Source organism: Myodes glareolus, chromosome 5 (genome assembly GCF_982192425.1).
Source record: "Myodes glareolus chromosome 5, mMyoGla1.1, whole genome shotgun sequence".
NCBI classification, from domain to species: Eukaryota; Metazoa; Chordata; class Mammalia; order Rodentia; family Cricetidae; genus Myodes; species Myodes glareolus.
Genome location: NC_142030.1, coordinates 19,364,118 through 19,380,771, shown reverse-complemented (window position 1 = coordinate 19,380,771; position 16,654 = coordinate 19,364,118). Strand labels below are relative to the sequence as shown.

General features: G+C 41.3%; 1 protein-coding gene across 2 annotated transcripts in view; it reads left to right on the top strand.

Annotated features, from left to right (window-relative positions):
• Wdr64 (WD repeat domain 64) overlaps positions 1-16,654 on the top strand; it is a 113,125-nt gene that overhangs the window by 71,535 nt on the left and 24,936 nt on the right. For both annotated transcript variants that reach the window (XR_007232495.3, XM_048436415.3), the window contains exons 15-17: positions 2,243-2,422; positions 11,747-11,877; positions 15,548-15,649. Coding sequence is in view for 1 of the 2 variants with exons in the window: in XM_048436415.3 (XP_048292372.3) it covers positions 2,243-2,422; positions 11,747-11,877; positions 15,548-15,649 (413 nt within the window). In the remaining variant the exon portion in view is untranslated. The remainder of the gene's footprint in view (positions 1-2,242; positions 2,423-11,746; positions 11,878-15,547; positions 15,650-16,654) is intronic.

The window sequence follows — 16,654 nt, the reverse complement described above, 5'->3', positions numbered from 1 at the left end:
CAGGCCCAGCATCCCACCCGTCACATTCATGCTTCAGCATCATATGGGATCCCCTAAAATGAGTGTCAGAAAGTTTGAGCTGACACACATCTCTCTACCACTGCTAACATTGCTCACACCCTATCTCGGCAATAATTCTCGACTCCTCGAGAAGGCTCCCCAGCAGATTCTGTCCCTTATGGCCCATCAGGCATTCAAAGATGCTCAAGTCACTTTTTCCATTCCTTACCAAAATGACTTACAAAGTCATTATTTTAAGGTTAATGGTGCAATCTGCTCAGGGCTGTTTGGGGAGGTTTGAGATAGGATAATTTATTTTTCTGCGAGTCTGTTACTGCCTAGGAATACTAATGCCTTCTTCAAATTTAAAAAGAAGCCAACATCATTTATCTTGGCTGTGTGGCCCTCACCCAGTCAACAAGACCTCGAGGACTAACATTGCCTTTGTTGTTCTCCTCTGAAAGCTACGATCAGAAAATAAGTCTCAAAGAGGATTTCAGTGATGAAGTACAAACATTGACTGGGATGGCTAATCCTTTTAGCTGAGAGTAAGGAGGGGACAGCTTCCACAGTTGGAGGTTTCTTCCCCTATTGTCTGCGTAGCCCAAAATGTGACTGGAGGAAGAATACCTTGGCATCCATGTAAAACACAATGTCACTTGCCTTCTGGAAGTTGCTGTAATCGAGCTATGCTCACTGTACTTGAAAGGCTGCAAAATGAGTCATGATTCTGTACCTGGGATGCCGCTGGGCTGGTAGAGTACTCGCCTTAAGCATGCACGAAGCCCTAGGTTTGATATCTAGCACCACAGAAGCTGGGCATGGTGGCACACACATGCAGTTCTTGCATTTGGGAAGTGGAAGCAGAAGTTCAAGATCATCCTTGGCTGCACAGTGAGTTCCAGATCAGACAGGGATACATGAGACCATCACATATCGAAAATGTTTTGGTTTCTGCCCTAGACACTTACACATTGGTTATTCTGGTCTTCTGTGCAGGACATTAAACTAAGCTTGGAGAGAGAGAGAGAGAGAGAGAGAGAGAGAGAGAGAGAGAGAGAGAGAGAGAAATAGAAGCCTCAGAACCAGAATCCAAAGGCTTTAAATAATGCAAGAACTTTTATCCATCCATCAGTTGAAGAGAAAGGTCAATGAAAACAAGAATCTGCCCCAGACTTAGATCACATAAGAACTCGGGGTGCACCCCACTGTCTTCACTCCCCAGAAGTCATCTCTGCCCGACCACAGCCATTTCTCGTTCTAGAAGGGTCCCTATTCTTTCAGCAAAAGGACCAGCCTTAAAATTTTGGGTTGTTATGCCCATGCAGATATAAAAAATTAGCAATATCCCTAACAATAATGATTCAGAAAAAAACTATATAGAATAAATGATCATAATACAAAAGCAAATAAAACTGTAAGGTACATCCCTCCTATCTCAGTCTCACATTCGTGTGTGGATGTGACCAAGAGATTTCACATGTTCATACACACATATACACACGCAAACATGCAAGCACACATACAAGCACAACATACCCATGAAAATAGAAAGAAAATAAATGAATAAAGGTAGAAAGACAATATCATATTGTCTTAGTAAGGATTGGCAAAACACTTTTTTTTTAAAAAAAAAAGGCCTTGACCAAACACTTTTTAAAAAATCAACTTGTGGATGGAAGGATTCATCATATCTTAACAGCCTGTAGTCCATCGTTGAAGGAAGTCAGGGCAGGAACACAAAGCATGAAGTACTGCAATGGCCACAGGGAGACCCTGCTGACTGCTTGCTCAGCCCGGTTTCTTCCAGGAGCACCAGCCCAGTGGTGGCACCACTCACAGTTGCTTGGGTTTTTCCCACATCAATCATCAGTAAAGAAAATGCCCTGCAGGTGTGCCCCCAGGCCAATCTGGTGGGGACGTCTTCCCAATGAAGCTCACTCTCCTAAAAGGTCTCTAGCATGTGTCAATTTGATGTGCAGCTAACCAGCAGATGCTGAGATGGATTAAAGCATGTGCATGTAGAGATAATAAAACTTCCATGACATAGCAGATTCGGGTTTCTGGTTACTGTAATGCGTGAGACACAAAGAAAATGATATTGTGAGCAAGAAGCCAGAGCTTGAGAGCTGATAATGCAGGATGACAGGGTACCGGTCTGCGTTTGCTTTATTTAAGAACAGCTCAACAGAAACAATACACTGAATTTTCTTTTTCACTTACCAAATTTCTTCCGCTCAAGGGAAAAGAGGATGACCTCTTCCTCGTGGTGATATGGGAGCTGCCTGATGCCATACCTTACCTACAGTATGGAAGCCATATTGTACATCTGAAGGTGTCAACTAAAGACAGGGGGATGGCCATTCCTTTCCCAGATGTTGAGTTAATCGTCCAGAAAAGCTTCAGTCAGCAAACTAGTCACGTATGTTCTGATTCTTTTTAAAAAATATTTTCGCTGAAAGTTCCATACAATGTATTTTGATCATATTCATTCCTGTTCCTCTTCTTAACTCCTCTGAGATCCACCCCTACCTCTATATGCCCTAACTTTGTGTCTTTTTTTAAATTTAATAATCCATAGACTCCCAATTTGTGATGTTCATATACTTCTGGGTATGGGGCCGTTGGCGAAAGCATGGTTTGCCTACAGGTGGAGATGGTCATACCTCATGACCATGCTGACTTCACAGCAGAGATGCAAGGCTGATTCAATACGCAAGTTAGTGTGTACATGTAAAACAACACGCAAACACACTTAGGATGGAAACGACATGATTCAACATGGTCAATAGACCCAGAAAAGGCCTTTAAAATGTCCAACAATCACTTCATGATAAAAGCCCTGAAAAAACTAGCAACAGAAGTAATATACTTCATAACAAACGCTATGCTAAGTGGAGAAAGCCTGAAAACATTTTCTCCAAAGTCAGGAATGAAGCAAAATGTGCCCACTCTCATGGAAATGTTGTTTTAAAAAGTCCTTGAAGTCTTATTCAAGAAGTGGAAATTTCTCTGGAATAAGTAATCTACAGCAATGAGAGTAGAAGAGAGATTTTGCTGGTGGACCAAAGACGGCATAGCTCCTGGAAGGCTTGGATCCAGGTCCAGTTGGTGTTCTGATTTTATACTCTAAAACAGTAACGTAGGGGAGGCAACAAAGCAAGGTTTTAAAGAAACTATGTGACAACTGGCAGATTCTTAAGGACAACAGCCCATTGTTTCAGCTCTTTCTTTCTTTCTTTCTTTCTTTCTTTCTTTCTTTCTTTCTTTCTTTCTTTCTTTCTTCCTTTCTTCTACAAGTGGTATAATGCCTTTTATTTCAAAGCCTGTCACAAATGACATGCTTTCTGTAGCCAGGCCACATCACCTAAATCTTTCCAAAATATCGAGACTGTGGGGGGCATCTCATCCAAACCACCATCGATCCTGACTTTTAATATTTACAGTATGTAAATAAAGGGATGGGAGAAGAATTACAAACTATGAGGCTAGATAGGAGAACGTTATCAAGGACGTACAGAAGGATCAGGAAAGCACAAAGACGCACATGACAGTAAGGGGGCTGCTGCAGATGGGAGGGAGAAGAGGGAGGAAGAGTGTCTGGGAGAAGAGGGGAGGAGAAACAACAAAAACAGAGTCAGTTTTGCTTGAAAAATACCACGATAGAACTGCTACACTGTATGCTAGTATAAGCTAGATTCCAGACTTGGTTGTGACAACAGAAACATTCAGGAGGAGCAAGAGTTAGGATCCTGATAGTTAGGAGAACATTCTAGTGTTTCACTTCAGAAACCAAGGCCAAAGAGAAGGGGATGGACATCTCTCCATGGACACTTGTGTTTGGTACCTTTTGGTGCCATCCACTCCCACCGCAAGTATCCAGACAGGATAGTGCGGTGCCCAGCAATTCACCCTTCATCACTAACAGACGGGCAAGAATTAGATGACGGTAGAGGTAGACCATAATGTATTTCAATCTCATCTCCAAAACAGAGTTTTTGTCTTTACATTTTTAACTTTTTTTGAACAAATCCTAACTTTATATGTTTACAGAGCATACTGTGATGACTTGATATCAGTTTACAATGTCAAATGGTTAATTCAAGTCAATTAGCACATCCAACACCTTGCTTACCTGTGATGTTTTAAAAAAAATATGTATATGCATATGTGTGTGTATGTACATGTAAGTAGAGTGACCACAAAGGGCAGAGGAAGGCACCTGACATGGTTGCCATGGTGCCAGCCACCCGCCATTGTTGCTGAGGACTGAACCAGGGTCTTCTGCAAAAAACAGCACTTGCTCTTAGCTACCAAGCCATCTTCTCAGCCCCCGCTATTTTTTGTTGGTTTGTTTTTGTTGTTTTAATGATAAGAGTGCATGATCTCATGTATATAGAGAGTCTAAAAAATTGGAGCTCCTAGACACAGGGTGGAGTGCTGGTTCCAGAGTCTGCAGGGAAGAAGCAGAGAGGAGGACAGTGGGACTGTTGATCAAAGGGTACAGGCTTTAGACAGACGGGAGGAATAGGTTTTGAGATCTATTGCACAGCAGAGTGTGCGGCTTCAGTAGTAAATAATGTAGTGTGCATTGCAAAATGACTACAAGAGTAAACTCCAAATGCCTTCTGTTTGTACCTTTTGTTCCCTAATAGTTTCTTAGACTGGAAGCGACCCTCAGCTATAAATGGGAAGAGTAGAAAAGGAATATGCTAAAATGTCTCCCAGCTTATTAGAGAGATTTTTTTAATTAATTAATTTATTTATTTATAAAAATTTCCACTTCCTCCCCTATTTCCCCATACCCTCCCATTCCCCCCACTCCCTCTCCAGTCCTAAGAGCAGTCAGGGTATCCTGCCCTGTGGGAAGTTCAAGTTCCTCCTCCCTCCCTCCAGGTCCAGGAAGGTGAGCATCCAAACAGACTAGGATCCCAAAAACCCAGTACATGCAGACGAAACAAGACCCAGTGCCATTGTCAATGACTTCTCAGTCAGCCCCCATGTCAGCCACATTCAGGGAATCCGGTTTGATCACATGCTCGTTCAGTCCCAGTCCAGCTGGTCTTGGTGAGCTCTCATTAGATCAGTCTCCTTGCATCAGTGGGTGAATGCACCCTTCACAGTCCTGACTTCCTTTTTCATGTTCTCCCTCCTTCTGCTCCTCATTTGGACCTTGGGGGGCTCAGTCCAGTGCGCCAATGTGGGTCTCCGTCTCTATCTCCATCCAATGACGAATGAAGGTTCCCTCTGGTCCTGCCTTCCTTGCTCACGTTCTCCCTCCTTCTGCTTCTCATTTGGACCTAGGGAGTTAAGTCCAGTGTTCCAATATGTGTCTCTGTCTCTATCTCCATCCATCGTCAGATGAAGGTTCTGTGGTGATATGCAAAATATTCAACAGTATGGTTATGGGCCAAGGCCAGTTCAGGCACCCTCTCCTCTGCTGCCCAGGGAACAATCTGGAGACCTCTCCTTGGGCCAGGGAACCCCTCCAGAATCAAGTCTCTTGCAAACCCTAAAATGGCTCCCTTAGTTGAGATATATACTTCCCTGCTCCCATAACCATCCTTCCTCCCTCCCCCCATCCCATTCCCCCAAGCCATCCCCCATCCTCACACTCTCCCTTCTCTCTAATCATCTCCCCTTACTTCCACCCTATCCCCCCATGCACCCAAGTTTGCCTGGCAATCTTGTCTACTTCCAATATCCAGGAGGATAACTATATGATTTTCTTCAGGTTCACCTTCTTATTTAGCTTCTCTAGGATCACAAATTATAGACTCAAAGACCTTTAACTATGGCTAGAATTCACTTATGAGTGAGTACATACCATATTCCTCTTTTTGGGTCTGGGTTACCTCACTCAGTAAAGCGTTTTCTATTTCCATCCATTTGCATGCAAAATTCAAGATGACATTGTTTTTTACCGCTGAGTAAAACTCTAATGTGTATATGTTCCACACCTTCTTTAACCATTCTTCTATTGAGGGGCACCTAGGTTGTTTCCATGTTCTGGCTATTACAAATAGTGCAGCTATGAACATAGTTGAACAAATACTTTTGTAGTATGATAGGACATCTCTTGGGTATATTCCCAAGAGTGGAATTGCTGGGTCCTGAGGGAGGTTGACTCCCAGTTTCCTGAGAAACCGCCACACTGATTTCCACAGTGGCTGCACAAGTTTGCATTCCCACCAACAATGGATGAGTGTTCCCCTCATTCCACATCCTCTCCAGCATAGGCTATCATTGGTGGTTTTGAGTTTACTATTCTGACAGGTGTAAGATGGTATCTCAAAGTGGTTTTGATTTGCATTTCCCTGATCTCTAAGGAGGTTGAGCATGACCTTAAGTGTCTTTTGGCCATTCGAAGTTCATCTGTTGAGAATTCTCTGTTCAGTTCAGTACCCCATTTTTTAATTGGGTTAATTAGAGTTTTAGTGTCTAATTTCTTGAGTTCTTTGTATATTTTGGAGATCAGACCTTTGTCTGGTGAGGGTTTGGTGAAGATCTTCTCCCAGTTGGAAGGTAGCCTTTTTGTCTTACTGACAGTGTCCTTTGCTTTACAGAAGCTTCTCAATTTCAGGAGTTCCCATTTACTCATTGATTCTCTTATTGTCTGTGCTACTGGGGTTCTACTTAGGAAGTGGTCTCCTGTGCCTATATCTTGTAGACTACTTCCCACTTTCTCTTCTATCATGTTCCAAGTTGTCAGATTAATGTTGATGTTTTTAAACCATTTGGACTTGAGTTTTGTGCATGGTGATAGATATGGATCTACTTTCATTCTTCTACAGGCTGACATCCAGTTATGCCAGCACCATTTGCTAAAGATGCTTTCCTTCTTCCATTGTATACCTTTAGCTCCCTTGTTGAAAATCAGGTGTTCATAGGTTTGTGGGTTAATATCCGGGTCTTCTATTCGATTCTATAGGTCGACTTCTCTGTTCTTATGCTTCAGCTATTTCTCTAGATCATTCTCCTCCAGGTAGCAAGTGAAATCATATAGCGGCGTCCAAGCCAACATGGTGCTGGAGAAGGAGCTGAGAGTCCTACCTCTTGATATGCAGGCAATAGAAAATGGTATGAGATTCTGGGTGTGGCTGAGCATATATGAGACCTCCAAGGCCTGCTTCCACAGTGACACACTTCCAGCAATGAGACCACACCTACTCCAACAAGGTCATACCTCTAATAATGCCACTCCCTTGGGTGCTGTTTTCTTTCAAACCACCACAGACTCTAAGCTGCCGAAACAATGCTAAGCAGAAAGAGCTATGCTGAAAACAGCCAACACTTGATCTCAAACTCTACTACAAAGCCATAGTACCAAGAAGGGAATGGCACTGGCATAAAATGTGTAGACCAATAGGAGGAGGACCTAGAGATCTATGCAGCTACACGCACCCAAGGTTTTATACAAAGGTGCCAAAAAACATGTATTGGGAAAAAGCCAACCTGTTCACCAAATTGTGCTAGGAAACTGAATAGCTGCATGCAGAAGAAGGAAATTAGATCTGTATCTCTTACCTTGCAAAAAATAAGGTGAAATATGGATCAAAGTTTGAATATAAGATAAAAAGTATGAGACTTGTAGAGGAAAACATGAATTCTGTGAAGTTTTCCTGGATATTGACAAATTCTCCTACATTGTATAATTTTGCATTTTCACTGCTACATGAAAGAGTACATATTCCCCATAGTCTTACCAAGCATAAAAAAATTTAATCTATATGAAAAACACCCAACTTGGTATATTTTGGTGTCAGTTTTTGTACACTGTGAGTGAGCTTACTTTCCTGTTCATTCATGGGGCATTTGCTATATCCTTTGTTAATTCATAAGATATTTGCTATATTCTCTGCTTGTTCGTGAAGCATTTTTCTCTGTTCATTTATGAAATGTCTGTTATATGTAACAGGCCTTCTTTTGGGCGCCAACTAGTTCCCAAATCATGACATGGAGACTCGTTAGTTATGAATGCTCAGCCTTATCTTATGTTTGTCTCTAGCAGCTATAATTTAATTTAACTTGTTTCTCTTCATCTACATTTTACCTTGGGGACTTTTTACCTTGCTTTCATTCTGTATGTTCTATTTTCCTGTTTTTCATATCTGGCTGCCTCACAACTGCCTGGCTGGCTGACCCCAGGAATTTCCCAGTTTCCCTCTTTCTCCTGCTTCTTCTCTTCTCTTCTCTTCTCTTCTCTTCTCTTCTCTTCTCTTCTCTTCTCTTCTCTTCTCTTCTCTTCTCTTCTCTTCTCTTCTCTTCTCCTCTCCTCTCCTCTCCTCTCCTCTCCTCTCCTCTCCTCTCCTCTCCTCTCCTCTTTTCCTCTCCTTTCCTCTCTTCCCCTCCCCTCCCCTTCTCTCTCTCTCTTTCTTCTCCCTCCTCCTCCTCCTCCTCCTCCTCCTCCTTCTCCTCCTCCTCCTTCTTCTTCTTCTTCTTCTCGGAGCCTAGATTCCTCCTTCTACTTATTCTCTCTGCTGCCAGCCCTGCATATCCCTCTATTACCTAGCTATTGGCTGTTTAGCTTTTAATGAGACCTCTGGTCATTCATGGGAGTATTTGTTATATCCTCTGTCCATTCGTGGGGTACTTGTTATATTCTCTGTCCATTCATGGAGCATTTGTTATATCCTCTGTTCATTCATGGGGTATTTGTTATTCCCTCTCTCATTCGTGGAGCATTTGTTATGTCCTCTTCATTCATGAAACATCTGTTATAGTCTCTGTTCATTCATAGAATGTTTATTATATCCTCTGTTTATTCGTGGAGCATTTGTTATATCCTCTGTTCATTCGTGGAGCATTTGTTATTTTTTCATACAACTTGTCTATTCCTTCTTACATTGAATTTTTCTCATATATTAGGAACATGTATGTGTTAATCATATTAGAAGGATTCACTTTTTCTGCCCAATTACTATACCATTATAGACCTTTTTGGCCATTTTTGATTTGATTCGGTGCAGGTGCACGTGTGTGTGTGTGTGTGTGTGTGTGTGTGTGTGTGTGTGCGCGCGCGCATGTGAGCATGTGTGTGTGGCTTTGCTTTGGTTTTGGTTTTGTCTGTTTTGAAAGAGTGTTTCACTGTGCCTCTCAGACTACTATTCTTGAACTCCCCAGTCTACCTAGAGCCCAGATTACAGGCATAGTCTACTTTTAACTAGATTTTTCAAAGTCAGTTCATCAAACTGCATCTTTTATTTTCTTAGCTTTGGGTCTTTGCTTCTCACCTTGCTTGGGAAGAGTCATTTGGTTAATCAAGAATGTACAAGTACCATTTGGTTAATCATGAATGTATCTGCTACCATTACACTGTATTTTAAAATACAAACAAGGAACAGACATTGTCGGACTTTTTTTTCAGGATGTTGTCTGTATTCCAAAATTGCAAACAGACTGAAAGGAGGAGGCACCCTTATTTCCCACAACATAGGAAAATGGAGATCCATCCTGGTTGATCAGTAGCTAACAAGTGGACAGATCTCTCATCCTGGTCTGTTGATCGCTAACAAGTGGAGCTTTCTCCTGTCCTGGTCAATAGCTAACAAGTGGAGATCGCTCTCATCCTGGCCGGTTGATAGCTAACAAAGGGTTTCAGAAGTCTCAATTGCAGCCTCTGTATGGTGGTTTGTAATCCTGGAAATTGGGCTGAGGCTGTAGGGTCAGGAGTTTGAGACAAGTCTGGTGTTCTCTTCACCAACATTTTATCATAAAATATTTGAAAAAAATTAAAGAGTGAACACATATGACTGGTTCCCCTTAAATGTAACTACTATTTTGTAATGTTTACTTTACTATGGATCTCTTTATGTATCCGTCCTCTACCCACCCTCCAGTCCATCTTACTTACATACATTTCTGAAGAAGGGAAAGGTGTACATAGATACTGCCTTGAACGTTTCAGGATATGCATTGGTAACTGGAGTCCCCTGCTGTCTTACAGAGTTGTTTTTAATGGAATTAGCAAGGATTAGGAAGGATAATTAGCAAGATATAATTGTAGTAATCAATGAACTTGACAAGAACTTTGCACAACCCCAATCTCTGTCAATAGGTAGACTATCACCACCACCCCAGGCACCTGTCATGTAAACACCTACCTGATTCTTTCCAGCATAAATTTATTTACCACATGTTACAACAGTGGCTCCCATTATGTGTGTGTGTTGTTGCCCTCATATAGCTAGTTTTTGAGATAGGACTGTATCATGATACGTGTCAGCCCCATATCCCTACACTACCACAGAATTGTCTCAGGATGCTTGAGATGTGTGTAACCACTAAAACATGTATAACTGCTAGAGTACAGAGACCGTTCAAAGTATCTTATAAGTATCTGTAGATATGGAAATACACAACTTGATAGACAGTCTCTTCAGAAAGTTACTTCTGTGACATGCCTGCAGGCACATACATCTGAGGATGAACATCCAGGGTCTTTGGTTGAGGCTGGGGACAGGGAAATAAGGAAGATGTCAATTTGTATGTTTGTTTGTTCTTAAAAACATTTAGGCCTTTGATTGTTTTAAATGTCTCTTCACTAACTTTATTTCTAATATGAGCTTGAAGTGTCTCAATGTCTCAGCTTTTTCAGGGACCAATTGTCAGATACCAAAGCCTACAAGAAGACTGCAGGCTGTAGAAGGACCAATCAAAGGAAGCCTTCAGGCTCTTGCTTATCACTCGTGAAATAACTGTGATGTAACTCCCAAAAAAATTACAAGGCTTGTCTTAAAGAATTTGAAAATTGTCTATTGGATCATTTTAATATAGAAAAGATATTGTTTTTCTCATATTGAAGCAAATGTCAGCATAGCACTGACTGAACTTGGACTGCATTGGTAGTTTCAATAAAAGATTTTATTATTAGATTAAAGGGCTTTGAAATTAATACACACAATTCTCCATATTTTGGAGAGGGATTCTAGCCAACCTCTTCCAACTCTGTCATTGGAACCAGGTTTGGACATATGTATATGCTGTATGAAACATTGTGTGTAGCAAATAATAGCAGAAAGATGAGTGCACAGTGAGTTGGAACCGAGGAACTTGTCAAGCAGTTGCATAGGTGACAAAGAATTGAAAAGTGATCACTTTAAATTAGATGATAAATTAATAAAGTCCAACAGATGCGGGGCTGGGGAAATGACTAAATGGATAAAGTCTTGCGCGTCCTCCACAACATTTTGAGATTGCTCGGTAATTTACACTTCATCTAAGTACTTTAAATTCTCATACATATTTCATATCACAGACACCATATTTAATTCTCTATTCCAAGAACCTAAGATGTTCAGAAAATATCGAAGGCAAGATAACTGCAAAGAACATCATAACTTACTGGCAATACATAGAAAAGACTTCTGCAAATATGGGCTTGCCGAGTGAAAGACTGGCATGTTAGTGGAATCAGCTAATGTGGACTGTTTTTTTTTTCTCCAAGAAGACTGAATGTAAAAAGAACTAGAAATACTTTAATGGTTGGTAAAGCAGAATAAGGCCAAGTCAAAAGGGGCCAGAAGAGAAGGGGAGAATGTTTTTGTTGTTTTAAGGAATCATCTAAGCTAAAATTTTTTAATGCTAAAGGCAATGGGGGTAGTAAATTCATGCTCAATGACTTTGAACATATTACTACGCTGCTTTAAGTTGATTACAATTGCTGTGTGCATATGTAACATTGGAATTAGGCTGGCTTTGCATTCCCACCAGTTTACCTCTGTGTCCTTTTTGTTTTTTTCTTCAGAATCCTGCTGTTGACGTTGAGGTGAACTGCATTGATTTGTTTCAAACAGAGGGATACAATTTGATAGCTTGTGGAACCATAAATGGCATGATTATCTTATGGAATTTTGTAACAGCTACTGTCAAAGAAATGTAAGTGTTGACTTTGCCCTAAATAATAGGAGTTATACTGTATAAGAGTCTAAATAGCAAGTAATGCCTTCAAGGAAGGACTTTCCCAGAGGTTATGTTCATAAGTACACTGTGTTCTGAGAGTCTACATTTCATAATTACACACAAAAAAATACCTTAAGCATTTGTATACCCAAAAGCTTTCTCCTTTGCATAAATATATGATCTTTCCATGTTTAAATTTATGACTTCAATAAATGCTTTTAATTTTTTAAATTTTATTTTATGCATATGGATGTTTTACGTGGGGCTAGAAGAGAACATTGAATCCCCTGAAATGGTTGTGAGTCATCCTGTCGATACTAGCAAGCATACCTGTGTCTTCCAGAAGAGCAGCCAGTCCTCTTAATCATGGAGCCCTCTCAATCACGGAGCCCTCTCTCTATCCCCAACAAATATTTAAAATGTAACTTGACACACTAATAGCCACAAGTTTTAGTACACATATCCAATCATCTACTAGCATTTCCCATCTGATCATTTGCCATTTACATCAAGCTTCACAATTCATGACCTGCTCCTCCATCAAGCTTCTCCTCCCTCTGTATTCCTAGTGCCCCAATGTTTACTCATTTAATAAATACAAATGTTGAAAGGCAAGCTAGAGGGCTTTCCCTTCTCCTTCACATTGGCATATCTAGTTAATCACATGGTGACTGTAGCAAGGGCCAATGTCACAAGTGCATCTTGGTTCTCAACCAGTTCTGTTGAGATGCTCTGGACCATGACTGAAGTGTTTACTCTCCCCAGTTAACCACCTCTAAGTGTTCTTAACATTGGTTGAAAGGAACTAACATAATGTATCATCTGTATGGCTGAACTGTAATAGGCTGTCTTCACTTGTGTAGTTAAAAGGTGTGAATTGAGACCTTGTATGGGCACCCTTTAATCACAGGACTTATTTGCAGAAACAAAATGGTCAATAATCTTAATAAACCAAAATAAAATCAAGTTTAGCTTGGAAAGTAAAATGGAAAACAATGGAAGATGAAAAGGGAAAAGAGAAAAACACATAAGAAATCTCCACCTCTAGTTAGAGGGCACTCTCCACTACTGCTGTACCTGAACCATGCCCCTTTCCATCAAAGGTTGGCCCCATTCTAACATTCAGTGCTTGTCCTTGGGTTTTTTTTCTGTATTGTATACTTGTCATCTGATACGTGTGTCAACACACATTGTACAGTTCATCACATTCTTATAAACAGTTCTCACACTGAAGGTATCAGTTTGTGTCTGACTCTTGAGAAGAAGATCAATGAAAAACATCTGTGCTGATGCCACCATAAAAAGGGGCCAGCTGTCCTGAGCTATTTCCAATTTTAAGGTAGCAGTCCTTCTTGCTTAAGAACCAGGCATTTTGCCAAGGGATACATGCAAAGCAAGTATTCAATAAAAGAAAGCAACTATGGTAGGTTATACATCAAATCCCTTTTCTATAGGCAGATGACTATTTTAAAACAGTAGGGTCAGCAGGGCAGTGGTGGTCCATGCCTTTAGTCCCAGCACTCGGGAGGTAGAGGCAGGAGGATCTCTGTGAGTTCGAGGTCAGTCTGGTCTATAAGAGCTAGTTCCAGGACAGGCTCCAAAGCTCCAGAGAAACTCTGTCTTGAAAAAAAAAACAGTAGGGTCCTGGGAGATAGTTCAGTGAGGAAAGGACTTGCATTGCTAGCACAAAGATGTGAGTTTGATCCCTGAACCTAAGGGTGTAAAAGCCAGGTGACAGTCGTGACACATACTCATAGTTCTAGCACCGGTGACGTAAGAAAAAGTGGATTCCTGGGGCTTGCTAGTTACCAGCCATCGAAGCCTACTTGACAAGTTCTAGGCCAATGAAAGATACTGTGACACTATCAGTGGGTCCTGTACCAGGGAAACAACACAGAGGTTGTTCTTTGGCCACTGGACATCTACATACACACATATACATAGAACATTTTTTCTAAAATTTACAATCCCTGGAGTCTTTTGGAAAAGAAAGACACAACTTATTTCAGAACTGTGTAAAGTAATATATTCCCAGCTTTACCAGTTACAAAAGTGAACATTATTCCTATATTTATGGTAGAGGCCATTTCCACTATATTATTTATTAAGTAATTTTATATGGATCAGTGTTATGTCTGTATGTATATCTGCGTGCCACCTGTGTGTCTAGTGCCTACAGAAGCCAGAAGACAGTGTCGGGGCACCTAGAACTAGAGTTACAGACAGTTGTGAGCTGCCATGTGTGTGCTAGCAGTTGAACCCAGGTCCATTACAAGAACAACCAGTGCGCTTAACCATTGAGCCATCCCTCCAACCTGCCATTTCTTAATATACTTCATTTTGTCTGACTCCTTCACCAAAGAGAAAGAGCCCTTCCATTTCAAGAGCATCATGATTTGGGGGTTCAAACTTAATAATGTTTCTTGCTAATTAAAAATGTCTTTCATGATTGATTGATGATCAAATATACCTAAAAGTATTGAGCTAAAAAAGTAATCAAATTCTCTTTTGATCTTGGTCCCATCCATACAAGACTTCTGCACCATTATGTTAATCTCCTTTTCTGCCATTGTAACAAATCTCTAGGACAATAAAGGCAAAGGTTTGTTTTGAGTCATGTTTTCAGAGGTTCAAGTGACCAATTGACCCCATTGCTTTGGGCCTGTGAGATCAGATCAGATCAGAATAGGAATGAGGGATACAGCATCTCCTAGTGAGAAAGTAAAAAAGAAAGAGAGAGTACCTGGTCTCTCAAGAACTGCTTTCCAAAGAACTAGAAAACTTCCCACTACACCCCATTCCTTAAAAGCTCAACACCTTCCAAGGGCACTGATCTGGGGAGCAAGCCTTTAAAATATGGGTCCTTGGAGGATGTTCCAGATCCAAATTTTAGCAATCATCCATCACCTCAAATAGGCAGATATAGTTTTCCTTAAATCAAAGGGGCATGTTGCTAAGGAATGTAAAGTGATAGTTAAGAGATACAGCATAGAGTGGAATGTGGGTAGTGAAAGACTATTATTGTTCTATTCCCCAGATACTACCTGGAAAGTCCCATTGGATCTGGGTCCCTGACAAACAAGAGCAGCGGGAGCAGGGTAATCTCTGGATTATCTGCTCTTGTCCACTCAGTTTTATGATCCTGTGGTTAGGTACCACATTGCACCAAAATCTATGCTTTTATATGGTCAGAGTAGAATTCTGCTGTTTAAACTGTACAAGACATCCAAATGGTCCGTCTACAGGCTGCAACACTCTAACCTATAGATAGGAAATCTGTCCAGTTAATTGGATTAAAGACTTGTAGCTCATCTGATAACCATGTGATTCTGCAAAGCCTTAATAAAGAGGCAATTCTGGACTAAGCCCACTCCCAGGCTTTCACTTTCTGTGCAATGATAACATTTTTTGTTTGTTTTTTGAGACAGGGTTTCCCTGTGTAGCCCTGGCTGTCCTGGAACTCGCCCGCCCTGTCGACCAGGTTGGCCTTGAACTCATAGAGATCCACCCACCTCTGCCTCTACCTCTCAAGAGCTGGGATTTACTGTGTGTGCCACCGCCACTAGATCTGCATGGGAATTAGGACAGTATGAGGCGAGTTTCACAGTTCCTACCATTCACTAGGCAAGGACATGCCTGTTTTCAGATACCGGCCCGAGGACTGTTTCTCTACGGACCCTGAGTTGGATCCCAAACGATTCCGGATTAATGACATAATGTTCCTCTTCCGACCTCCTGACTGTGTAAGGTAACTCAGACCCTCGTGGTCCCATAGTGCTATCTGGAACTCAGGTAGGTGACATGAGATGCCCATATCCCAGGATTAAGGAAGGGTCAGCTGAAGGAAAATGACCCCTTTGTTTCAACTTTCCTCACTGTCACAGTGTTTAGGGGTCTGACATGTTGGTGGGGTAGACCCTTACCATGTCAGCCTGACTGTGTAGACCCTTAGTACCTGTGTCTCACTATGTAGACCCTTACCAGGTTAGCCTCACTGTGTAGACACTTACCACGTCATCACACTGTGTAAACCCTTACCATGTCACCCTCGGATGTCCCTTTACAACAGAAGTAGAAATGGGAAATGCTCATTGGATCTGACTTTTAGCAAACCCTAACACAGTCACCATAGGTGTGCAGCAAATTTAGGTCTTGGGGGGAACAAACTGAAAAGGTATTGCAGATTTCATATGCTATCTAGTATAACTGGGGAATCTCCTTCCACTCCATCAAGAGCAGAGCATTATTTGGTAAATTACTAGTATGCTTCTTTTCTATTTTGTATTTGTATTTGCTTTAGGAGTCTGTACTTATAAGCAACAGTGTTAAACAAATTTCTAGAGGGAAATTAAAGGTTTCTGTGCTATAGTTAGGGTTCACTTGTTGGTGAGTAGGGGTCTAGCACCTTCCCTATATGTTGTCTTAAAATTACATCAAAAGTCTTTGGAGAATATTATCAGGGCCTGTTCTTTGTACATAGACTACTTTTCAGCCCATGGCCACAAAACATAGAAGAGACAGGATCAATCAAGCCAGAAGAAAAGAAACAAAACAAAAACAGAAACATAGGGCAAGAAGTTAGCCAGGTTTGTCTGCACCTGCTGCCATCCACCCCTGCACTTCAGTTTCTGAACCTCAGTGGCTCAGTCTAGTGTTAAAGGTGAGGCAAGCCCGGCCTGGGGAGATGATGCTGAGGCCCCCAGCATTCTCCTGTAACACCACACTAGGGAGCATTTTTTTTACTGACCTCATG